The sequence below is a fragment of the Hypanus sabinus genome, chromosome 7, assembly GCF_030144855.1.
Source record: "Hypanus sabinus isolate sHypSab1 chromosome 7, sHypSab1.hap1, whole genome shotgun sequence".
NCBI classification, from domain to species: domain Eukaryota; kingdom Metazoa; phylum Chordata; class Chondrichthyes; order Myliobatiformes; family Dasyatidae; genus Hypanus; species Hypanus sabinus.
In genome coordinates, this window is record NC_082712.1 from 126703190 (window position 1) to 126729851 (window position 26662).

Sequence of the window (26662 nt, forward strand, 5' to 3'; positions counted from 1 at the left end):
AATAAATTGACTTAAGGAAAACTGGACCTTAGAATTATAAGCTGTTCCTGCCAACTTTTCAATAATTGCCAATTTGATCCATTTCTTCAAAATAAAAAGTGTATCTGTTTCTGGCTGGCTCACATATGACTGTGTAGAAAAGCTAAATACTGCTTTGAATTATTAGGGCCGGAGCCAGAACAATTTCCTGTACTAGTTTTGACACCCAAGAAGGTTAATGTACAATGAGATCAGTCATACAATAAGGAAGGGAAATCACGGTATTAACTATGAGGGCACTTCAATGATGATTAAATATAACAAAAAAAAACTTTTAAAAAAATGCAAGTTTTAAGAAACTACAGTGTTGCACACTTAATAAGTTTCTTTAAGCTGATATTCTTTTCCACTATATTTTAAAACTGACATATACCAAGATCTGTTGATGACCATTAAGTTGACATTGGCAGGTAAGTGGATTACAATTAACATGTCATTTTAATCACACTAGTTAACAAATTCAAAATTGAACCAACTGTATCTAGAAGCCATATCAATTTTGATTTGTGGGATATTAATGCCATTTGAGGCATGTTTGGATAGAGAATGACTATCGTTTTTTGCCAAGATTAGTTCTCATTGCCTATTCCTCTTTCCACATAAACTGCCCAACCTAAGAGTATTTCCAGCATTTTCTGTTTATAATTGCAAACATCAGACAAGTCCACAGATGTTCAAAGCCAAGGAAGTAGGCACATAGTGGAGTGCCTGAAAACTGGTTGGTGAAAGTGATTGGGGATGGCTGTGTAAGAGGCCTTGGCTGTTCCTAGCCAAGAAGCAGATCTGTAAGGCACATCTTTCCAAAGCTGCTTTCACTTTTTTTCAGTTGTCATTTCCCAAGGCCTAGGGGACTCAGTCTGGAGTTCATCTTTGAAAGCAGGGTCAGTTAGAAGGTGTCAGCCTCATGACACTATCAAAACTCCCAACTTGGTTTGACTCAGACACTTAGACTCAGTTACACTTAAAAATAAGTGGGTTGGAGGAGACTGGTTTGCATTCAGACCTTTAATACTTTAGCATAGCTAAAGACAACCAAACCTTCAGTATAGTGTATTATTTTAAAATATCTACTGTTTATTTACATAACCTTGCTCAGACACCTTTTTAAACAGTGTTCATTAGTACCCACCAAATATGTTACAAGCACAATTTTATCAACTTAGACCTGAAGCGATGCTCATTTTTTTTCTCACCATCAATGTCAGAGTGGTTTAATAATGTATCACTGAAAAGGTGACCCGACCTTCCATCATCTGAAATTAAAAAAAAAAACATGAAAATATCAGTTAAATCCCAGCACATCCATCTGACCTTGCAATCTTTATAAATTTCTTCAGAAAAGACGATATGGCCCCTACTTTTCAAATTGCTGACTTTGCCTCTCAAGTCACTGCTTTGCAGAGGATATCTACCAACTATCAGAAGTTAGTCAATGTTAATATGGGTCCCACATACAAAGAAATTTCCTCTTTCCAATTTTTATTGCATCCAAAACTAAACAATGCAGATACATTATCTCAGCAGTAATTGATAGCTGCTATGGTTACCTGAACAGGAGATTCCTTGTTGACCTCCTCTGCATAAGCAGAGATTGGGTGCGACACAGAAACCATTTCCACATCCAAAGGAACACACAGCTACAAACAAATCAAGAAAGGTCAAAAGTTAAAGTGCAGCATTCTCCCAGTAGAAAATGTTTGCACTAATTTACAACAGCTGAACTTTGGAACTGCATGCAGTAATCATCGCAGCTTGCAATAATTAGTTTCTTCAACTTTGGAAACTATTGCTTGACTTTTCCAAGACATTTTTATAACCATCATTATCAAGTACAAGCAATGTGGTTCAACGAATACAACTAATAGTGCTTCAGATATGCAACAAAGATCTCAAGAACATGTCCTTGTTGGAGAAACTTAGCAGAGAAACAAAGGAACACAAGAGTATTCTGGAAGTGAACATTACAATATACTGAAAAAGATTCAGAATCGGAGGGGTAGAAGGTGAATCTGCAGCTGATAATGTGGGGACAGACAGCACAATATGAGGTGAGTTGGGATAGAATTCAAAGGCTGACAGACAAGGCATGAATAGATCTTGGATAGGAATCAGGTCTGCCTTTCCTGTGGTGTCCACACAAGCTCTGGCACTCTGTGTGCTAATCAGGCAGTGAACACCATCAGCCTGGAGGCAGTAGTCCTGTCCATCGTAGTGCTTGGGGTGTGAATGAGAGCAGGAATAAGAGCAAAGAGTGATATTGTGTATGTGTGTGTGGGTGCCAGTGTGTGTTCAGATCAATGGTATATGCATGGGTAGAAGTGAGAAAGTAAGAGACAGTGTTCAGCAGGTGAGGAGTTAACTGAGACTCAGAGTGAGTGAGTGAGAGACGGAGTCATTGAAGAGTGATTGAGTTTGAGAAACCATGAGTGAGTTCATTATTAACAGTGCGTCATTCTGTATTTCCAGTCACACACCAGAAATTGTCTGTGCATGTAAGAGATGCTCTTGCCACAAGAAAATGCCTTTACCCTTCATTCAGTATAGGATTTAAACTGAAAGAATGTCTGACCAAATCAGAATTTATTGGACAGCAGCTGAGAGGCTTTGGAGCAGGTTGAGGAAGTGAAGCCAAATCTGAAGAATCTCCTTCATTTTGTCACTTACGTATGACACACAGCCCACTGCCCAGTGTTGGGTTCCATCCGAGGCAGCACCCATTCCCATATCGTGATTGGCACATATGAGGACCGTGGCGATACCTACAAAGAAGAGAATGAATAAATGTATCACATAGATGTTGCCAAAAGAGTGCACGGCCAAAGATAAGGAGTTAATTCATTACTGTTTATAGACAAACATTTACTTACAGAAATGGCTATTTAATCTGGTTTGGTTGAGCAAAGAATAATCGCAAGCACAATTGCTTTGAATTGGAATTGGAGTTGGTTTATTGTTGTCATATGTACCAAGTTCTTGTGAAAAGCTTGTCTTGCATTCTGTTCAAACAAACTATTGCACAGTTCACTGCAGTAGAGCAAAGTTAAAAAAAAAACAATGCGGAATAAAGTGTAACAGCTACATAGAAAGTGTAGTGCACGTAAGATCAGAATGAGATAGATAATGAGGTCAAGAGTTCATCTTATTGTACAAGAGGTTAGTTCAAGTGTCTTAGAGCAGTAGGATTGAAGCTGTCCGTGAGCCTGGTGATGCATGCTTTGAATCCTCTGCATATTTGGTGAGGGAAGAAGACAGAATGTTTGGAGTGGGTTGTGCCCTTGATTACACTTGCTGTTTTACAGAGACAGCGAAAAGTGTAGACCAATGAGAGGAGGCTGTTTTCCATGATGTGCTGAGTTGTGACTACAACACTGCTTTTTCTTGCAGCCATGTGCAGAGCAGTTGCCATTTCAAGTTGTTATGGATCCAGATAGATGCTTTTCATGGTGAATTGACAAAAGTTGGTAAGGCTTGATGGGCACATGCCAAATTTCTTTGGCCTCCTGAGAAAGTGGTGGCATTGATGAGTTTTCTTTGCTGTGATAGCAATACGATTAGAACAGGGCAGACCGTTGGTGATGTTCACTCCTATGGACTCAAAGTTCTCAACCTCAATACTTTTGCTATCCCCCTCAACAACAGGATTTAGCAGATTGGATACTGTTTGGGGGCAGGGGAGGGTGGGTATTGACCTAACAGAGGAAAGTCACAGTGGTCACATTTTAAAATAAAATTGGATAGGTATATGGACAGGAAAGGAATGGAGGGTTATGGGCTGAGTGCAGGTCGGTTGGACTAGGTGAGAGTAAGCGTTTGGCACAGACTAGAAGGGCTGAGATGACCTGTTTCCGTGCTGTAGTTGTTATATGGCTATATGGTTGGGTCTCTGGTACTGAGCCTGCCTCTGTGACTCAGAACGAAAGGGGGGAGAAGAGGTATGTTGTGGTGATAGAGGATGCATTAGTTAGGGGAACAGACAGGAGGTTCTGTGGGCAAGAACAAGATTCCTCAAGGGTATGTTGCCTCCCACGTGCCTGGGTCCAGGATATCTTGGATTGAGTCCAAAGCATTCTTAAGTGGGAAGGTGAATAGCCTGAAGTCATGGTTCATGTAGGTACCAAACACATGGGTAGAATGAGTAATGAAGTTCTGCAGTGGGAGTTCAGGAAGTTAGGTGCTAAGTTAAAGGGCAGGACCTCCAGGGTTGTGATCTCAGGATTGCTACCTGTGTCACATGCTAGTGAGGCCAGGGCCAGGAAGATTATACAGTTAAAGCGTAGCTAAGGAGTTGGTGTAGGAGGGAGGGCATAAGATGTTTGGATCATTGGGCTCTCTTCCAGGGAAGGTGGGACCTGAACAGAAGGAATGATTTGTGCCTGAACTGGAGGGGGACTAATATCCTAGCAGGAAAGTTTGTTAATACTGCATGGTGGGGTTTAAACTAGAATTGCAGGGCGATGTGAACCAGAGTCCCAGAACAGTTAGTGGACAGGTTGTGGAAGCCATTGTTGATAAGACCTTAGACAAAGTCAGGAATCAAAAGGTTGAGCATGGTGCGGCTAGAGTCCCGAGCTGTGTATATTTCAATGCAAGAAGTATCGTAGGAAAGGCAGATGGTAGTGCTGAAGATGAGGTAGTTGGTTTACAAACAGAGGCAATGTGTAGTGAGGAGAGGTTGTTGATAGGCAACATTGCAGTCAACAGGATAAGTTGCAATGTGAAAGTCAGACAAAAATTAAAACGGGTAAATAGAAGACTGAAGGTGATATATCTGAATGCACACCGTATATGGAAGAGGGGAGATGACCTTGTAGCACAGTTGCAGATTGGCATGTATGATGCTACAGGCATCATAAAATCATGGCTGAAAGAAGATTATAGCTGAGAGCTTAATTTTGAAGGATACACATTGTATCAAAAGGACAGGTTAGAAAGCAGAGTGTTACTCTGTTGGTAAAAAATGAAACCAAATCGTTAGAAAGAGGTGACATAGGGTTGGAAGGTGTTGAATCATTGTGGACTGAGCTAAGGAATTGCAAGGGTGAAAAGACCCTGATGGGAGTTATATATACACCACCAAACAGTAGTAAGGATGTGGTCTACAAATTACAACAGGAGATAAAAAATGCATGTCAAAAGGGCAATATTGCAATAGTCATGTGGGACTTCAATATGCAGGCAGATTGGAAAAATCAGGTTGGAGATGGATTACGGGAGGGACAATTTCTAGAGTGGCTATGAGATGTCTTTATAGAGCAGCTCATGGTTGAGCCCACTAGGGGATCAGCTATCCTAGACTGGGTGTTATGCAATGAACCAGAATTCATTAGAGATCTGAAGGTAAAAGAACCCTGAAGGGCAACTGATCACAATATGATCGAATAAACCCTGAAATTTCAGAAGAAAGATGACATAACCGTGACTAACAAGAGAAGTCAGAGCCAACATAAGAGCAAAACACAAGACATACAATAGAGCAAAAATTAATGGGAAGTTGGAGGATTGGACAGCTTTTAAACACTAACAGAAGGCAACTAAATAATGTCATTAAGAAGGTAAAAATAAAGTACAAAAGTAACTGGCCAATAATATTAAAGAGGATACCAAAAGTTTATTCAGATACATAAAATGTAAAAGAGAGATAAGAGTGGATACCAGACAGTTGGAAAGTGATGCTGGAGAGGTTGTAATGGGGACAAGAAAATGGCAGACGAACTGAATAAGTATTTTGCATCAGCCTTCACTGTGGAAGACACAAACAGTATGGTGAAAGTTCCAGGTGTTAGGGGACATGAAGTGTGTGAAGTTACTATTACTAGAGAGAAGGTTCTTGGGAAACTGAAAGGTCTAAAGGTAGATACGTCACCTGGACCAATTGGTGTACACCCCAGAGTTCTGAAGAGGTGGCTGAAGAGATTGTGGAGGCATTAGTAATGATCTTTCAAGAATCACTAGATTCTGGAATAGTTCCGGAAGATTGGAAAACTGCAAATATCACTCCATGAAGTGAGAGAGGCAGAGGAAAGGAAACTACAGGTCTGACCTCAGTGGCTGGGAAGATGTAGGAGTTCATTATTAAGGATGGGGTTTCGGGGTACTTGGGGGCACATGATAAAATAGGCCATAGTCAGGATGGTTTCTTCAAGAGAATACCTTGCCTAACAAATCTGTTGGAATTCTTTGAAGAAATAGCAAGCAGAACAGTCAAAGGTGAATTGTTTGATATTGTGTACTTAGATTTTCAGAAGGCCTTTTGACGACGTGCTACACCTGAGGCTGCTTAACATTTAAGAGGCCATGGCATTGCAGAAAAGATATTAGCATCAATACTGAATTGGCTGATTGGCAGGAAGCAAAGAGTGGAAATAGGGGGAGCCTTTTCTTGTTAGCTGCTGGTGACTAGTGGTGTTCCACAGGGGCCTGTGTTGGGACTGATTCATTCTACATTACATGTCAGTGATTTGGTTGATGGAATTGATGGATTGCTTGCAAAGTTTGCAGACAATATGAAGATAGGTGGAAGAGCAGGTAATTTTGAGTAAGTAAGAGACTTAGATTAGGAAAATGGGCAAAGAAATGGCAGACGAAATACTGTGTTGGGAAGAGTATGGCTCTGCATATTGGTAGAAGAAATGAAAAGGTTGACTATTTCTTAAATGGAGAAAAAATACAAAAAAAAACTGAGGTGCAAACAGACTTGGGAGTCCTTGTGCAGGACTCGTTAAATATGCAGGTTGAGTATGTGGTGGGGAAGGCAAATATAATGTTTGCATTCATTTCAACAGAACTAGAATATAAAAGCAAGGTAGTAATGTTGAGACTTTATAAAGCACTGGTGAGGCCTCACTTGGAATATTGCGAGCAGTTTTGAGCCGCTTATCTTAGAAAAACTGGAGAGGGTTCAAAGAAATTTTACGAAAATTATTCCAGGATTGAATGGCTTGTCATATGAAAGAGTGTTTGATGGCTCTGGGCCTATGTTCATTAGAATTCAAAAAAATGAGGGGTGACCTCATTGAAATCTATCAAATTGTGAAAGGCCTTGATAGAGTGGATGTGGTTTCCTATGGTGGGAGAGTCGAAGACCAGAGAACGCAGCCTGAGAATAGAGGTGTGTCCTTTTAGAACTGAGATAAGGAGAAATTTCTTTAGCCAGAGACCGGAGAATCTGTGAAATTCATTGCTACAGGCAGCTGTAGAGGCTAAGACTTCATGTATATTTATGGGACTGGTTGATAGATTCTTGATTAGTCAGGACATGAAGTGACATAGGGGGAAGGTAGGAAATTGGGACTGAAAGGAAAAATGGGTCAACCAGATGAAATGGTGGAGTAGACTCAATTGGCCAAATGGCCTAATTCTGCTCCAATATCTTATGGCATTATGCTCTAAACACAGTGGCATCCACTATTAAGGATGCCCATCACACAGGACCCTTCATCAGTACTGGGTCTTAGCCCGAAATGGCGACTGTACTTTTTTCCATAGATGCTGCCCGGCCTGTCAAGTTCATCCAGCATTTGTGTGTGTTGCTTGGATTTCCAGAATCTACAGATTTTCTCTTGTTTCTATCTCAGTATTTTTTCCTTTTTTTGCACTACTTATTTAATTTCATTTTCTCTTTTTTACATATATTCCTTATTGTAATTTATAATTTTTATTATTATGTATTGCAATGTAGTACTGCAACAAAACAACAAATTTCATGGCATATATCTTATGGTCTCTTATGGTCTTATACAGATAGATGTATGTATGTGCACTGCCACACTTTCTTCAACGTTGCCAATTTGCGATTGTCCTTTACTAACAAAAGCATTCAGGTTGCCTATTCAAATCAAAATCTAAGTTTAATTCTAATGGTTCTGGAAGGATATATGATTTGCTCAGTAGACAACAATGTTTTAAATATTAACATAAAAGAAGTGCGCAATTGCTGATGGTTAAGGGACAAAACCTTAATAAGTAATTCCATAAATTTCTTTTAAAATTGACAGCAGCTACTTTTAAATTCAGAGTCCAAAAATTCTAGTCAAAGTCCATGCAATGTACAAAGTATAAAGTACATTTATTATTATCAAAGTACATGTATGTCACCATCTACAACCCTAAGATTATTTTTCGGTTTGGCATACTCAGTAAATCCAAGAAACACAAAAGAATCAATGAACGACTGCACCCAACAGTATGGACATATAACCAAAGTGCAAAGGACAACAAACTGGGCAAGTATGTAAAAGAAAATATATAAAATATTAATAGATAAATAAGCAATAAATACTGTGAGGAAGAGTCCTTGAAAGTGAGTCAATAAGTTGAGGGAACACTTTAGTGATGGGGTGAGTGAAGTTGTACACCTCTGGTTCAAGAGCTGGTGGTTGAGGGGTAATAATTGCTCCTGAGTGTAGTGTGGATGATGATGCTCCTTTACCTCCTTCCTGATGACAGCAGTGAGAACAGAGCATGGTCTGGATGACACAGGTCCTTGATGATGGATACTGCTTTCCTATGACAATGCTCCATGTAGATATGCTGAATAGTGGGGAGGGACTGTGATGGACTGGGCTGTATCCACTACTTTCTGACAGATTTTCCATTCAAGGGCATTAATATTTCTATACTACGCTCTGATGCACCCAGTCAATATAGTCTCCACAACATATCTGCAAAAGTTTGTCCAATCACAAACAAGAGAAAATCTGCAGATGCTGATTCATCAACATCCTTGATTCGGCCAATGACAGTGGTGTCGTCAACAAACTTGAAAATGCATTGGAGTTGTGCTTAGCTACACGGTCGTAAGTGTAAAGAGAGCAGGGGGCTAAGCATTCAGCCTCGTGTTGTACCTTTGCTGATGGAGACTGTGGAGGAGCTGTTGTTGCCAATCTGAACTAGCTGGGGTCTGCAAGTGAGAAAACGGAAGATCTAATTGCACAAGTAAGTATTGAAGGCAAGTTTTTGAAGCTTTTTGATTAGTTTTGATGGAATGATAGTGCTGAATGCCAAGCTGTAGTCAATAAAGAGCATCCTGATGTATACACCTTTGCTGTTCAGATGTTCCAGGGGTTGAGTGAAGAGCGAATGAAATAGCATCTGCTGTGGACCTGATGTGCCGGTAGACTGATTAGAGTGGATCCAAGTTGCTTCTCAGCAGTGGTTGATGTGCTTCATCACCAGCCATTAAAGCACTTCATCACAGTAGATGCAAGTGCTAGTGGACGATAGCAGTTGAGGCAAGTAACCACGTTCTTCTTAGGCACTGGTATAATTGAAGCCTGCTTGAAGCAGATACATACCTCAGTCTGCCAAAGCAAGAGATTAAAGATGAACACACCAGCCTGTCAATCAGCACAGGTTTTTAGTACTCACCAGGTTCTGCATCTGGGCCGGATGCTTTCCTTAGGTTCACCCTCCTGAAGGATGCTGTCATGCTTTCCTCAGGGACTGAGATCAAAGGGTCATCGGGGGGGGGGGGGGGCTGTGATAGTTGATGAAAGTTCCTCCACGTTTTGACGATCAAAGAGAGCACAGCAAGCATTGTGTTCATCTGGAAGTGAAGCCCTGCTGTCATCTGTCTCACTTGATTTCACTTTGTAAGATGAACTAGCATTCAAGCCCTGCCACAGCTATTGAGAATACCTCAGTAAGTCAAATTTAGTCCAGAATTGTCTCTCTGCATATGAGCTAGATTTCCAGAGATTGTGGACTGTGGATCCCATGATACATCCAGGACCTCTGGTTGGGGTACACTCTGAATGATCTTGTGGGGACACACATACTCAACTGTTTTAAGGAATTCCATGACAACCATGGTGCAGTCACTCAGATCCTCTGATGAGTCCTTGAACACATTCCAGTACACCAACTCAAAGCAATCCCATAGCTGTTCCTCTGCCTCTTGCAACCACCTCTTTGTTGTCCTTATATCTGGACCTTGATCTTTAGCCTTTCCTTGTATCCATATAGAGAAGGACAGCCAGGAGATCAGATTTCCCGAAATGCGGTCTAGGTATGTATCAGTAGGCATTCCTAATCGTAGTATAGAAGTAGTCAAGTGTGTTGGGATGCAGGATATATGTTGATGATAATTGGGCAGAGATTTCCTCAAGCAAGTCTAAATGAAGTGCCAGACTATGCTTTGAAATGCATTGGGGTGGGTACTTGCTTGTTTGGTGTTGGCTGCATTCAATATCTCAAATGCTTGGTTAATGTCGGTCTTTGGCGGTATGTAAACTGCAGTCAGGATCCTGAAGGAGAACTCTCTTGGTAAGTAGAATGCTCAGCATTTATTTGTTAGATGTTCTAGTTAAGGGGAACAAGAGTGCGACAAGACCAAGACTATTGCACCTGAGCACCACAGAGAGTTAATCCTGAAACACCAACCCAGCTTTTGTTTTCTCTGAATCAGAAGTTCAGTCTATCCTGTGTACTGAGAAGCCCTCAGGTCTGATTGCATGATCAGAGTGAGCCATGTCTCCATAACTTCCTCATTTCCCTCCAATACAGAAATGTCACCCTTAGGTCCTCAATCTTGTTCTTCGGCAACTATATATTTGCCAACAAGATGCCTGTAGAGGATCTGGTTACAACTTAGCTTGCAGTTTTCCCCTCCTCCCTCTCTTCCAGCTATAGTGATGTAACTTTGTCCACTTAAAGGAGCCACATCTGCATGGCTGAGAGTTTAATCCTTAGAAGATCATAGGATCACTAGTTTATTAGGATGGTTCAATAGTATGTTGTTTAAAGGGAAATTACAGGCTGCAGTTTGCAGTGAGTATAATTCAGAAGATGTATATTTATAAGTTTCATAAGCAGCCTGCAACACATCTCAGTGGTTCACTGGCACCATTTTGATCCGTTTTGGCCTATTGGACTACTAAATAATAAATATTGCTCTATCTCTCCAATCCCTTCCTCCCACACAATTATGTTTATCTTTTATCAACAATGTGGCATAACAACTAAACAGAGAAGTTGCTGCAATTATCTTCCACGTTGAATATTGAAATATGGGAATTTTGTGCATCTCCTCACTAGCGGGTCTTAATTCTGAGACTGTGGAGCGTTGAGAATTTTGGGTAGGTGATGACAGATCAATGACAGCTTCAGGAGATACCTTCTGAACTTCTGAAATGTGTCAAATTCCATGCCCAGGATCTAAGCACAGAATACAAGCGGGCACTTCAGTGGAAGTATTAAGAAATGTTGCATTGTCAATAGTTTTCAACTGAAATATTAAACTGGGACTGTCTTTGTTACTCAGAGAGTTATTTTCTCTTCTGGCATTATCTGGAGAACAATGAGGAGTTCTTATAGTATCCTGGCCAAAATCTATCCCTCAGCCAATGCCTAAAGCAGTTCAACCAGTTGGTATGTTAACTTCTGTAGTAAACTGCGTATTCAAAATAATTGCTGCCGTTAGCTATGTTCCAACAGCACGGCAGATATAATTCATTGACTGTGAAGTACTTTGTGATAACCTAAGTAATAAATAGGTATTTTTTCATATTTTACAATGATGTGAGATGCCTTTTTTTGTTTATTCTTTTCATGAAGGTCCTCAGTGGCCCACTGTATTTCTAGAAGTCTTAATACATGAACCAACATCTGATATATTTAATATCCTGGTATGAATTCCATTGCTTTTTGTACAACTTTGTTAAGTACCAGAGCCACAGATAAGTTCCGCAAGTTCAATTTTTGGTTTCATTTGAAATTATTGCACATAGAGGGTCCTGGGATACAAGATAATCTTGTCATTACTGACTGGTATGATATCAACTAAAATTTCCACCCAATTTCAAAAGCACAAATTATCCATTTATTTTAGAAAATGGGAACTAGATTATGTTTACTCATCATCTTAAGCCTGCTTTGCCATTAAAACTTCAAAGTAAAGTTATTATTAAGATACATATATGTCACCACATACAGCGTTGAGATTTAATTTCTTGATGGCATTCACAGTAAATACTATAGAATACATGAAAAATTGCACCCAACAGGATGAACAAACAACCAATGTGCAAACGACAACAAACTGTGGAAAAACAAAAAGAAAGCAAAGAAATAATAACAAATAATAATAATAATAATAGTGTGATAAAGGAAAAACTTTCAGAATTTACTTCAAGGCTTAAGAAAACCTGTCAGAGCTTAACAGTAGAAATATAACAAAGGCAATAAATCTTTTGCTATACCCATATTAACAATACTTTCAGTATAATATCTTGGTCCGAAACTGATAGACAATAGACAATAGGTACAGAAGTAGACAATTCGGCCCCTCAAGTCTGCACCGCCATTCTGAGATCATGGCTGATCATTCACTATCAATACCCAGTCCCTGCCTTGTCCCCATATCCCTTGTTTCCCCTATCCATCAGATATCTATCTAGCTCCTTCTTGAAAGCATCCAGAGAATTGGCCTCCACCGTCTTCCGAGGCAGTGCATTCCACACCTCCCCAACTCTCTGGGAGAAGTAGTTCTTCCTCAACTCCGTTTTAAATAACTGACCTCTTATTCTCAATCCATGCCCTCTGGTACTGGACTCTCCCAACATCTGGAACATATTTCCTGTCTCAATCCTATCAAATCCTTTAATTATCCTAAACGTTTCAATCAGATCCCCTCTCAATCTCCTCAATTCCAGTGTGTACAAGCCCAATCTCTCCAATCTCTCTGCGTAAGACAGCCCTGCCATCCCAGGAATCAACCTAGTGAATCTACGCTGCACTTCCTCAATTGCCAGAATGTCCTTCTTTAAACCTGGAGACCAAAACTGTACACAATATTCCAGGTGTGGTCTCACCAGGGCCCTGTACAAACGCAAAAGGACATCCTTGCTCTTGTACTCAATTCCCCTTGTAATAAAGGCCAACATTCCATTTGCCCTCTTCACTGCCTGTTGCACTTGCTCATTCACCTTCATTGACTGATGAACTAGGACTCCTAGGTCTCTTTGCATTTCTCCCTTACCTAACTCTACACCGTTCGGACAATACTCTGCCCTCTTGTTCCTGCTTCCAAAGTGGATAACTTCACATTTATTCACATTGAATGACATCTGCCAAGTATCTGCCCACTCACCCAGCCTATCCAAGTCTCCCTGTATTCTCCTAACATCCTCTTTGCATGTCACACTGCCACCCAGTTTAGTATCGTCAGCAAACTTGCTGATATAGTTTTCAATGCCCTCATCTAAATCGTTGACATAAATCGTAAAGAGCTGTGGTCCCAATACAGAGCCCTGTGGTACCCCACTAATCACCTCCAGCCAGTCGGAGAAACATCCATTCACTGCTACCCTTTGCTTTCTATCTGCCAACCAGTTTTCTATCCATGTTGAAACCCTGCCCCCAATGCCATGAGCTCTGATTTTACTCACCAATCTCCTATGTGGCACCTTATCGAATGCCTTCTGAAAATCTAGGTACACTACATCCACTGGCTTACCCTCATCTAACATCCTTGTTACACCCTCAAAAAACTCCAACAGATTAGTCAAGCATGATTTGCCCTTGGTAAATCCATGCTGGCTCGGCCTAATCCTATTACTGCCATCAAGATATGCCACTATTTCGTCCTTAATAATGGCCTCAAGCATCTTCCCCACGACTGATGTTAGGCTAACAGGGCGATAGTTCTCTGTTTTCTCCTTCCCTCCCTTCTTGAAAAGTGGGATAACATTAGCCACTCTCCAATCTTCAGGAACTGATCCTGAATCTAAGGAACATTGGAAAATGATTACCAATGCATCCGCAATTTCCTGAGCCACCTCTTTTAGAACCCTCGCATGCAGACCATCTGGACCCAGGGATTTATTAGCCTTCAGTCCTATCAGTCTACTCATCACAGTTTCTTTCCTAATGTCAATCTGTCTCAATTCCTCTGATATCTTATGACCTTGGCCCGTCCATACATCTGGGAGATTGCTTGTGTCCTCCCTGGTGAAGACAGATCTAAAGTACGCATTAAATTCTGTTGCCATTTCCCTGTTTCCCATAACAATTTCTCCCAATTCATTCTTCAAGGGGCCAACATTGTTCTTAACTATCTTCTTTCTCTTCACATAGCTAAAAAAGCTTTTGCTATCCCCTTTTATATTCCTGGCTAGACTGAGCTCATACCTGATTTTTTCTCTCCGTATTGCTTTTTTAGTTAAGATCTGCTTTCCTTAAAACTTTCCCAATCATCTGTATTCCCACTCATCTTAGCCCTGTCATACTTCTTTTTCTTTAATGCTATACAATCTCTGACTTTCTTTGTCAACCACTGTGGCCCTTTCCCCCTCTTTGAATCCTTCCTTCTCATTGGAATGAACTGCTTTTGCATCTTTTGTATTATCCCCAAGAATATCTGCCACTGCTGATCCACTGTCTTTCCTGCCAGGGCATCCACCCATTTAACTGATCTGGAATACTTACAAACAAAAAATAAGAAATGAAATGACAAATTTTAAAAAACACTATGCACGCTTGGATTAACACAACCTAGATCAGAAGACGGAAGAGGAATAAGAGATATTAAAAATTTACACAACAGTCAGATAAAACTTCTAAGAATATATTTTCATCAATTAAAACACAATTCAGCGATCCATGCGGACATATGTAGTTCTGGTGAGAAGTACACACCACTAAGCTCAAATGAAAGTTCAGCTCAGAAAAATGAAGAAATCAAAATGATCACTACAGAAGAAACATTTAACCAACAAAAGAACATGACCCTCCATGGAAGACATCCCCATGATCTAGGCAGACCAAATGTCTTAAAGAAAGCATTGATTACCTGGCTCAGAGTTGGAGATCAGAAATAGAAGGGTTCCTTGAGACAATGCAGAACCAGGTGGTGAACACAAAAAAAATGGTAAAAAAAAACATAATAAAAGACGAACAAACTCAGGACAATAAATGCAGAGAATGCCAAGAGAAACTAGAAACAATCCAGCATACTGCATTCACCAAAATCTTGCTTTAAAATACAAACTCATAAAAGAAACTATACCTTACTATAATACAGGTCTGATCCAGTTTTAGAGTCAGAGTCCTACAAATTATATTACGACTGATCCATTATTACAGATAGGACAACCCATAATAACTGGCTGATTATAATATTACAGGATAAACAAGCAAGAACAGCTTACTTAATATATATACCCATTCCGAACACACATAATGTACGGAAGTTAATGAATGAAAAACATTTGAAGTATGCTGACTTAAAAGAGGAAATTGAAAGAAAATGGACCAGGAACAGGGTATACATTGTCTTGATAGTAATATCTACAAGTGATATCATCCCAAAGTCAATACACGATAGCATTAAACAATTAAGGCTACACAGCAATATCTACGTAAAACTCCAAAGAGCCAAAATACTAAACACCACAAGAATTGTTCAAAAGTTCCTAGCAATTCAGAAATGAGTGTGCTTGGCTATGTCTGTACCTCAGGGTTTTCCAGCTTGAGCTGAGGAAAATAATAATAATAAATATGCAATAAATATCGAGAACATGAGATGAAGAGTTCTTGAAAGAGAGTCCATAGTTTGCAGCAACAGCTTTGTGAAAGGGCAAAATAAGTTGAGTAAAGTTATTCCCTCTGATTCAAAAACCAGTTGTTCAGTGATAATATGGTCTGTACCTGAACTTCATTACCTAACTTCTCATACTCTTCAAAGCTCTTTAAAGAAAATCTTTAATTCATCATCTCCTGTTTTGAACCATTTATAGCCTCTGCACTGTTCTTATGAGGCCCAGTGTAAAGTATGAGGAATATCATCTCAACGTCTAACTTCCAGATTTAATATTGAAACAATTTCAGGAAACCTGATTTTTATATTTAAAACAGATTTGGACATATTGCAGTGTGCAGAAGTTGTCTATTTGACATAATCAGCCACTGCAATCTCATGTACCATGCTTTCAGCACTGAGTATTTTTCTTCTCTCTGCTTTTGGCACTTCAGTTTTCATTTATCTTCACTTACACTTCTTACAGAAATTTCTTCCTTTTTCAGCTGACACTCTTAATGCCAATCAATTTCTCCTGTTCTCCATCTTCCCTTCTGTTCCCTCCATGCCTCCCCCTTTCTTTCTATGCAATTTAAAATTTCTGATGGAAGATCGTCCACCTGAAACATTAACTGTTACTCTCTGCACAGCTGCTACCTAAATCTGACTATTTCCAGCATTCTCTGAATTTGTTACTTGCCATCCCAAACCCACCAGTAGTTTTGTATCAGATATTATTATACATGTAACTACAATTGGTTCCTTCATTCAATAGGTTAAAAATAACTGACCCCTTCCACCAGTCCTTTGTGGCATATTATTAGTTACAGTGTGACAATCTACAGTAGCCCATTCATTCCATCCCTGTTATCTATCCATCAGTTACTCCAAATCTAATGACCTTTAGATCTGTGTAATGACTTTCCTTGTGGTCATTTACTGAAAACTTTATTTTAAGTTTAAAAGTACAGAGAACCAATTCCTTTCCCTTATCTATTCCACTAGTTGCAACCATAATAAATGCTAAAGATTCATCATACAAGACTTCCCAACTGCAAATTTGAGCCAGTCCTGCCAAATCACACTACTTCCTAAATATCCTACTAACATATTCCCAAGATTTGACTCCGGTTCTTACCTTATTGTAGACTTTTCTCTCTCCCTCCTTTATTAAGGAACAGAGCCACCTTTTCTACATTCTGATCCAAGTGGACATTTTAATGCCTAGAATTCAGACAATCAAATCTACAAGTTTGTTACAATTACATTTATTTCTCTGATACTGTTTCTCAGGTCAGGTTAATCCAACCGTCACAACTGCTGAACATTTCAGATGTCTTCCACTCTGCCCTGTACTTGGCTAGCTTTGAGTACTCTGTCAGAAGGGAAGTTGCCTAGTCCTTACTTTTTTGATTAAATCAGTAGGAATTTATTAACGTTTCTCATTCTCTCTGGTCTTTTTGATCTTACCATTTCTGGAATTTATTTTGCACCTATAACAACAAAGATTGGTTACCAAGTCCTTTTCAAAATGCCTCTACCATTTCCATATTCCCAATTATGGCTCACCTATGCTTGAAAGTAGGTGAGCCACACCTGTCGAAGTATTTGTAGTCTGCTTTTATGTTTCCTTCAAATTACTTACATATTCCATTTCCTACTTCTATTTGTTTCTTGCTTATCATTTTCTGAATGCTAAATCCTTGCCAATCCTTAGGCTTAAAATGCTATTTGGGCAATATTTTCTTCCCCCCCCTTTAATCTTTAATTTCTCATTAGTTACAGTGATGCCACCTTTCTGATCAAGTTGTAAATTTCCATAAATAATTGTACATTTGTTTCATGATTATCATATTAGCTGTTTATTACTTCTTAATTTAGTGATTTGAATGTAAACTTCTCAGCTGTTGGAATTTGAATTTGTGTTTTCAGATCCCTAGTCCAGAGATCTATGTCACTGGTCAGGATCAAAACCGCTCTATTACAACCCCATCTTATGTTCAAACACTTATTTCCTCCAACGTACTAACAATTTTAGTTCGTGGAATCTCGCAGATGGAAAATAGCTGGAACACTTGCCTAATAGAACATGCCAGATAAGCAGGAAGGCACAGTCCTTTCATGATCTTATGAAACTGAACAAGAAATAGAGAAATTAAGAGACAACTGGGAAAGAAATACAAGTTCAGAATAAAATTTGGATACAAATTGGTGAAGAATTGTCACACTTTCATGTATTATTTCTTCTTCTTGCCCGCTGCCAACTCCAGCACAACCATGACCAGACTCAAACTGACTTATTCATCAAAATCATCATTCATAGAAAAGATCTGGAATCTTAAAACACTTACGAACTCTGCCACAAATGGCCACATCCCATTAACAGGTGAGGAGATAATTTTTGAGGTCTGTTACAATTACATGTACTTTCAGATCCCAGCAAGTTTACAGCTGGTGTTTTCAGATTCCTTTAAGGTAAACTCAGACAATACGAACAATATCAGGACTCCATTCCCATTTTATTGAAGTCTGGATCCTCCAAGCAATTTCTGCTTGTTTATAATGCATTTCTCTCAAAGTCAAAATCTCTATTGGTTCTGACTGTTTACAGTCGACACTCCATCTGCTGGTGTTTCCTTAAATTGTACTCAGTTGCCATTTGTATCAAGGGAAAACCAAAAACTTGCAGATGGTGTAAATCTGAAATAAAAACAGAAAGTGCTGAAAATACTCAGCTGGTCAGGCAGCATCTATGGATAGAGAAACAGTGCTTATGTTTAAGGTAAATTATTTTTCTCAGAACTAGACTGATGGCTATGTTTGGCATTACCATTTAGCTTAAATACCACATTTATCACACTGTGTCAGAATCAAAATCAAGTTTAATATCACTGGTATAGGTCATGAAAATTGTTGTCTAGTGGCAGCAGTGCATTGCAATTCATAATAAAACTATAAATTGCAGTAAGTTTATATAAAAAAGGTAAAATTAAATAAGTAGTGCAAAGAGAAAGGAAAAAATACTAAGGTAGTGCTCATGGGTTCTTTGTCCATTGAGAAAGCTGATGGTGGAGGAGAGAAGCAGTTCCTGAATTGCTTTAGGCTCCTTTTACCTCCTCTTTGATTATAGCGATTAGAAGAGGACATGTTCTGGGTGATGGGAGTCTCTTATGATGGATGCCACCTTTTTTGAGGCATTTCCCTTTGAAGGTGTCCTGAATGCTGGAGAAGCTGGTGCCATTAATGGAGCTGGCTGGGTTTACAACTTTATGCAGTTTTCTCTGATCCTGTGTGGTGGCTGCTTCAAACCAGATGGTGATATAACCAGTTAGAATGGTTTCTATGTAGTCATTTATGTATGTCTAATTGCACAGTACCAATTCTTCTCACACTCCAAATGAAATATAACTGCTGCTATCTCTTCTTTGTAATTGCATCAATATGATGGGCCCAAGATAGATCCTCAGAAATGATGATATCCAGGAACTTGAAACTGCTCACCCTTTCCACTTCTGATCCCCCAGTGAGGACTGGTGTGTGTTGCTCAACTTCCTGTTCCTGATGTCCACAATCAATTTCATGGTCCTACTTCAGTTGAATGCAGTATTGTTGCTCTGACAGTACTCAACCAGCTGATCTATCTCACTCCTGTATGCCTCCCTGTCTCCGTCTGAAATTCTGCCAATAATAGTTGTACAGTTGGCAAATGTATAGATGTGTTTGAGCTGTGACTAGCCACACAATTGTGGATATAGAGAGAGTAGAGCAGTGGGCTATTCATGCATCCTTCAGCTGCACCAGTGTTGATTGTCAGTGAGGTGAATAAGTTATTTCTAATCTGTACTGCTTATGGTCTCCCAAAGAGGAAGTCAAGGATCCAGTTGCACAGGAAGGTACAAAGGCCTGGGTTTTGTAGCTTGTTGACTAGAACTGAGGATATGATTGTGTTGAATGCTGAGCTGTAGTCAATAAATAGCAGCCTGTTGTAGGTATTACTATTGTCCAGGTAGTTCAAGGCTGAGTCAAGAACCAGTGAGATTGCATCTGCTGTAGACCTAATGGAGCAACAGGCAAATTGAAGCATGTCAGGTCCCTGCGTAAACAGGAGTTGATACTAGCCATGACCAACCTCTTAAAGTGCTTCAACATAATAGATGTCAGTGCCACTTGGCTTTAGTCGTAAAGCAAGCTCACCCTGCTCTTCTTGGACACTGGTATGATCGTCACCCTTCTGAAATAGGTAGGAACCTCTGACAGCAGCACTGAGAGATTGCAGACTCCCACCAGTTGGTTGATGCAAGTTTTCAGAGCCCTGCCACATATAGAATCCAGGCCTGATGCCGGTTTAAGAGGGTTCACCCTCTTAAAAGAAGTTCTAACATCTGCCTCCAAATCAGAGATCAGGGACACCAGATACTGAAAGGATCCACACAAGTGTAGATTTATTCACCCTTTCAAAGTCTATATAAAAGCTTTTGAGCTCACCTGGTAGTGAAGCATCACACCCATGGTTTCACTTTGAAGGAAGAAATGGCCTGGAAACCCTATGAGAGCTGATATATATCCAATTCCATCTCTATCCTCAGTTGGAATTGTTGATTTGATCTTAAAATAGCCTTCTGTAGGTCATACCTGGACTTGAATGCTACTGATCTAGCCCTCAGCAGACTATGAATTCCTGGTTCATCTACAGCTTTTGGTTTGGATATGCCAGTATGTTCTTGAAGGCACACACTCATCCATATCAGGGTACATTCTGGAGTTATGGTATATAGGGAAGATTAATTTCAACGGAAACCATTCTTCAACCCTGAACATGGGTTGTAGATCGAGTTTAAAATGCACTCAGAACAATGACAGTCTTTGAGCTGCAGACTGGGGTCAATTGCAAACAAAGAAACATTTAATTTTACCTGAGATGTCTGCATATGCATGAATGTAGCGCAGAGTCAGTGGAGATTAACATTTATTTTGGCTGCCTGGAGTGTTGGTGTGAAGATGGAGGTGTTTGAAAATTATGTGTAATACAGAAGAAGCATTGTGTATACATTGTAACTATAGAATTATCCTGATGTTACCTTTGATCTTTAACATATACATTGTCATGCAATATTGGGACAGGCACACCTCTTCTTCTGAGAGTGTCTCCAGTATGATGCCTGCTGTTTGTTTGGCAGAATGAAGACTACTATATCCAGCAGCTTCTATTTCTCTCTGGTGGCTCCATTTACAGGCACAATAGTCCACACAGGTCTTGATAAAGTCTGTGACAACCGTAATGTATTCATCCAGACTCAAATTTGGTCCTGAATATTGTCCAGTCCAGCAACTCAAAACAGTCCTGTAAATGTTCCACCACCTCACTTGACCATAACCTTCTTGGTCCTCATCACTGCTGTGGTCTTTAGTCTCTACCTATATACTGGGAGTAGAAGCCCAGCCAGGTGATTGGACATGGGATGGCAGAGTATACACTCCTGAAAGTGGTTTAACAATGGTCAAGTGTGTTGGCTCCTCTGGTTCCACAGGTGTTATATTGGTGTGGTTGATCAGAAATTTCTTCAAGCTTGCCTGGTTGATATCTCCCATAATGATAGGGAAGACATCAAAATGCACATCGTGTGTGCTGGTTGCATTGCTCTGCTCCTCCAGTGCCTGCCTGACATTGGCCTGAGCTGGAATGTACACCACTACCAGGATGATGATGGAAAACTTTCTCAGCAGATAAAATGGATGACATTTGACTGCTAAATGTTCCAGGTTGGGTGAGTATCCACATTTGTACATCACGAGTTAATCAAAAAGCATACTCCACCACTTCTGCCTTTAAAAGACTGAGCTGTCCTGTCTTTGAGGAGAATGGTGAAGCTATCAGAGTGCAGCGCTGTGTCTGAAATTGCGGGTGTGAGCCACATTTCCGTAACACAGTACACAGCAATCCCCAACGTCCCTCTGGTACAGCAATCTTACTGTGAGGTCTTCAATTTTTATTTCCAGAGACTGAAAATTTGCCAGCAGGATAGTCAGGAGTGGAAGTCTAAGGCCACAGCACTTCAATTGTACCTGTAGATCAACTTAGCATACCTATAGAAAATTATTGATAAATGAATACATTTCTGAAATACACTGACCAAGTAGGAAAGCTCTCAAGTAAAGCAATACACTGCTTGCAAGTTGTTTAACTAAATCCTGCCATAAGCTGAATGGTCTCCGACATATCATTCTAATAAACAAAGTGACTCCACAAACAAGGCACAATCTTGCCCCAGTTCATAACCTAAGAACTGATAAGATTATAATAAACAAATAATGTCTGTAAATAAATTCTTGATTAAATTATAATATTTTGATTTCTTTCTTAATTGTTTTACAGTTTAATTTATTGCGAGAATTTCTGAATGTGATTGGCCATGTTACAAGGATTAACGCTCAATACACTCTAACAGTGGTGTCTGAAAAGAGGATGCTGTCCAAGTTGCATGTCATCTTGGACAATGTTTCCCATCCACACCATAATGTACTGGTTAGGCACAGGAGTACGTTCAGCTGGAGACTCATTCCATCAAGATGCAACACTGAGCATCATAGGAAGTCATTCCTGCCTGTGGCATCAAACTTTACAACTCCTCCCTCGGAGTGTCAGACACCCTGAGCCAATAGGCTGGTCCTGGACTTATTTCCACTTGGAATAATTTACTTATTATTATTTAATTATTTATGGTTTTATATTGCTATATTTCTACACTATTCTTGGTTGGTGCGACTGTAATGAAATCCAATTTCCCTCGGGATCAATAAAGTATGTCTGTCTGTCTGTCTGTAATAATGATCAGTTAGGCACAGAAAGAATCTGTATTTATTGATAAGTACCTTTATTGTTTCGGGTCACAAGCACTTGAATCTACAAAACTAAATACCTGTGTGCATTCTTCCTGAACAGCCAAAGAGGAGGAAAGGCAATACCCAGGAAAGGAGTCTACGCTGGCACGCATTCTTCTTGACCCCGATGTCATCTCTATGTTTCTGACATGGGGTCATCCACTTGCGTGATGGTTGGTCTCCACAAAATTGTCACTGTCCATGCTCCCAAAAATCATCCATTCTTATTCCTTTCTGTATCAGATCAATCTATCATCTTTCAATTTCATTGGTTCAAGATCATCTGACCGACCTATGTCAGCTTCTCATTGGATCTGGCCCAAAGCTACAAACATTATTGTTTTACCACCCTTTACCTCCAGACCTATGTCCTAAGTAATTATTTTTGTTATTTCCAATTCATCCAACCAGGCCTACTAAACACTGGGTCAAATGATCAGATAAGAAGCAGTTCCTTCTGCAAGCTTACATTGGACATAATAAAGAGCTTCTTATCTGAAAATGGTCTCAGCAGAAGACTCACCAAGTCCATGTTAGGTCATTCTGAATAAGTTATCCCAGAGTAAGTATCAGTTCAAAAACATTTCACAAAATGGTGGATGCAAGGACAGTGTCACAAATTGGCCACCTCCATTCCTGCAACCATATGGCAAGAACAAAAACTTTTGTCAGTTTACACCACCCTTGCCTCATTCCTGTTCACTGATCTGTAGGTTGTAGTTCATACTGAGTTACTGAAACTCTCTGCAGCTGAAGACTGACATCAAGTAACAGAAGCAAGATTTCATTTGTATATAGATTTGCTGCACCAGTCATTGTAACTTTGACTCCAACTACAAATGTTTGTAATGCAGGACTGAAAAACAATCACTTTTTGCAATCTTACAACAACTTTTCAAGTGCTGCCCCAGATATTGCAGAGCCAAAACTTTATAGTGTTCATACACATTTCTAATTCTACGTTGCTGATTGTGATACTCAAGATAGAGACAAAGAACAATATTACTTTAAAAAGGGATTCCTCATTAGTGCAAATTATGAGCACATTTGTCCCATGGCAGCAGGAAATGTCTCTGTTAAGTAAGTAAAAAAAGCAAGTAGTATAATAACTAAATTGTGATATATGATATTTCCTTTGATTCCATGTCAAAAATATTGGTGATTCAGAAGAAATATGATCAGTGAATCTTATCCTGTTACTAGAAACCACTGAAGAACAGAGAACTTTCTAAACTTTCAGTATTCCTGCAGCTCCGATCTTCCCCATCCGTTAGCCGCAACCCTACCCCTCAACATGATAGAGATGGCTTACAAACTCACCAAAAAGTGACACAGTTGTGAATTGGGGTCTTACTCCATTCAATTCATTTCATCTCTGTGGAAATATTTATGTTTGACAACTGACCAAATACAGGTAAAGCTATTAAACCATCAGGGGAAGAAAGCAAGCTGCCTTGCTCTGAGCTGCAATTCACATGAGAATCATCAAGTACAAAAGCAGACATCCACTGAGTGTGAAGCTAACACAGGGACTATTTTGCAATACAGAGCAACATCTTCTCCCTTTGAGCAATTGCACTTCCCAGGAGAGCCTCGTAAATTAAAGAATTTCCATCTTCAATTGATATTTACAGTTGTCTTATACAGACGGAAGAATGGTTGTTTGTGAGAAGATTATTCTGAGATGAAATTCTATTTATAGAGTTATATTTTCTGTTGAAAGGAATGCATTTAACATCATACAAGGACAGAGCTGGATATAATATCTGCCTCATTACTGCTCAAGGGCTTTCACCATTGCAAGTTGGCTGCTTGGTAATTACAATGACATTCACATCTCCTGCTGTTGCAATATTTATTCTATTCTCGGTTCTGATTATTTCTTCTTAAAACTTCCTCTACATACTATTCCTTATTCTGAAATTCCAAAGCTCCAAAATCAGCTTCTATTTCTTACCCCTTCTTTCTTAACGGACTCAAAGTTGGACACTTCACAATCCTTCATTGTTTCTCCATTCTGAAGGCTTTTGGAAATTCATTTGTAAGACATTTAATTACTATTTGCTCATTTTGCCTTTCAGAATGAGTACAGCCCTTTATGCACGTCTAAACCCTTAAGAAACAGAGTTAGCATTTCATAAGTGATTTGTCAAGATTTTGAAGTGCACACAATCCAGCTTTTCGTTCTTGGGTTGGGCTGATCTCAGCTAGGGCTGTTATACTTCTCAATACCACTGTACATAGAAAATAATTATCAACCAAAGTTCACTGTCTAACATTTCCTGCCTACTTGCAACTGTTTGGGCATAGTACCAACTGTCCCTTTCTCGTGCTCAATGCCATAGACCAAACTCTCTGGTCAACTGTGATTATAGACACAGATTGTCTATCAGAGACTGTCTGCGTCTGGTAGAGCTCTTACACCAAAAAGGGGAATTGCACAGACGAGCTTATTTACACAGGTAACATTTTGAATGCGCCAACTAGTAAGGAAAATAATGAGGAAAATAACAGGTTTTAAGACAAGTATAGCTGTGGCTGCCTTCTCCTTCTACCTGTTTATTCTGCTGTGGAACAAATTGGTATTACAGAGCAGTAGGCAACAAATTGTCCCGTAGACCAGCTACTTTAGCAAGAAGCTTACTGCAGGGAAGGTGTAGAAGGATTACAGTGAGAAACATGGAGAAAAATGAAGTGGATAGTGGGTGGGGGTGGGGCAATAAAGCTTTCCCTGCACCTACATTTCGTTAGTTAAGGTCACAGTCTGAATGCCATAAACTGACACATTTAAGAGCATGCTCTGAATCTTCCACTTGATTGATAGCATCATGCAATTTTGGGGATTAAAAGAGGATCCTGCAGAGTAATTGATTCTGCTTCCTGTATTTCTCTTGACACTGTTATGCTGAGAAGACCACATCCACCTTGTTTCAAGATGGACAGAATTCACACTATGATTCATGGAGCAGTTCCTTCCCAATTGAAGAAAACACCAAAACATGTGGGGTTCTTTGCTCTTGATATTGTGCCTACATCCGAATCTATTCCAAGATCATTCTAACCTTTCCCTCCTACACAGTCCATAACGCTCCATTTTCTTTTATCCATGTGCCTATAAATGACTCTATAGTATCAGCCTCTATGACCACCCCTGGCAGTGTGGTCCAAGCACCCACCACTCCCTTTGTAAAAAACCTAACTCTGACATATCCCTAAACTTTCCTCTACTCATCGTAAACAGATGTTGTCTGATACTGGCTATTGCTTCCCTAGGAGAATAAGTGCTGGCCATCCACATATGCCACTCCTGAATTTTTATAAAGCCACAACATCAACTTCTAGCTCTTGAACTCAGTCCCCCTGATTAATGAAAGGCAACACACCATATGACTTCTTAACCACCCTATCAATTGGCATGGCAACTTTGAAGGACCTGTGGACTTGACACAAAGATCCTTCTGTTCCTCTACACTGCTCAGAATTCTGTCATTAACCTTGCATTGTGCCTTCAAGGTTGACCTTCCAAAATGAACTACTTCACATTATACTCTATCTGTCACTTCTCAGCCCATCTCTGCATTATATCAATGTCCACATGACTGAGGAGAACTCTGATGATTTATTTCCATATAACAGACAGTGGAAATTCTGCAGGTACTGCTGTGATCAGATTTATCCATTTTGCTGCAGGTTGTCGTGGTCATAACATCTCTGAGTTTGCCCGGGATGTCTTTCCCTTGACAATTTCCATATAGTTTGCTGTGGATGAGGATGAGCTTGAAGATGCCATATCAAGGACAGAGTTAAGGTTGGAGAGTTCTTCAAAGTGCTCTTTCTTACCGACCTCACTGCCATTGATAAATTATTCCCTGTTGTTAGCTCCAGACAGAGTGGGCCCTTGGAAATTTGTTCCTAAAGTATATTAGTGGAACTTCATTCAAGCTGCAGTGTGAGATAACACTTGCACAGAGGCCAAGCTCCCAGTACGTAAAACTTGCCAATGGAAGATGCTCTGCCAGCTAGTCCTCTGCTATTATAGATACATGCAAAATGTGAACAATTTCCATTATTTTGGGAAGCTTCTCTCCACAAAAGCAAATATCCATGGTGAAATTGACAGTTGCATTCCACACACTAGAACAACATTTGGGAATTCAAGAACTCAAAGTTTACAGCCTATTTGGCAACTGTAATCCCTGCACCCTCATCTCCCCCAAGATGCTGACTGCC

The 26662-nt window shown here is 39.8% G+C and overlaps 1 protein-coding gene across 1 annotated transcript in view; it reads right to left on the reverse strand.

The window, feature by feature from the left end:
- LOC132397542 (kielin/chordin-like protein) overlaps positions 1–26662 on the reverse strand; it is a gene marked incomplete at its 5' end in the record, with an annotated part of 349645 nt that overhangs the window by 250667 nt on the left and 72316 nt on the right. Inside the window, 3 exons of the mRNA XM_059976368.1 lie at positions 1233–1292; positions 1587–1676; positions 2704–2798. Coding sequence (XP_059832351.1) covers positions 1233–1292; positions 1587–1676; positions 2704–2798 — 245 coding nt within the window. The remainder of the gene's footprint in view (positions 1–1232; positions 1293–1586; positions 1677–2703; positions 2799–26662) is intronic.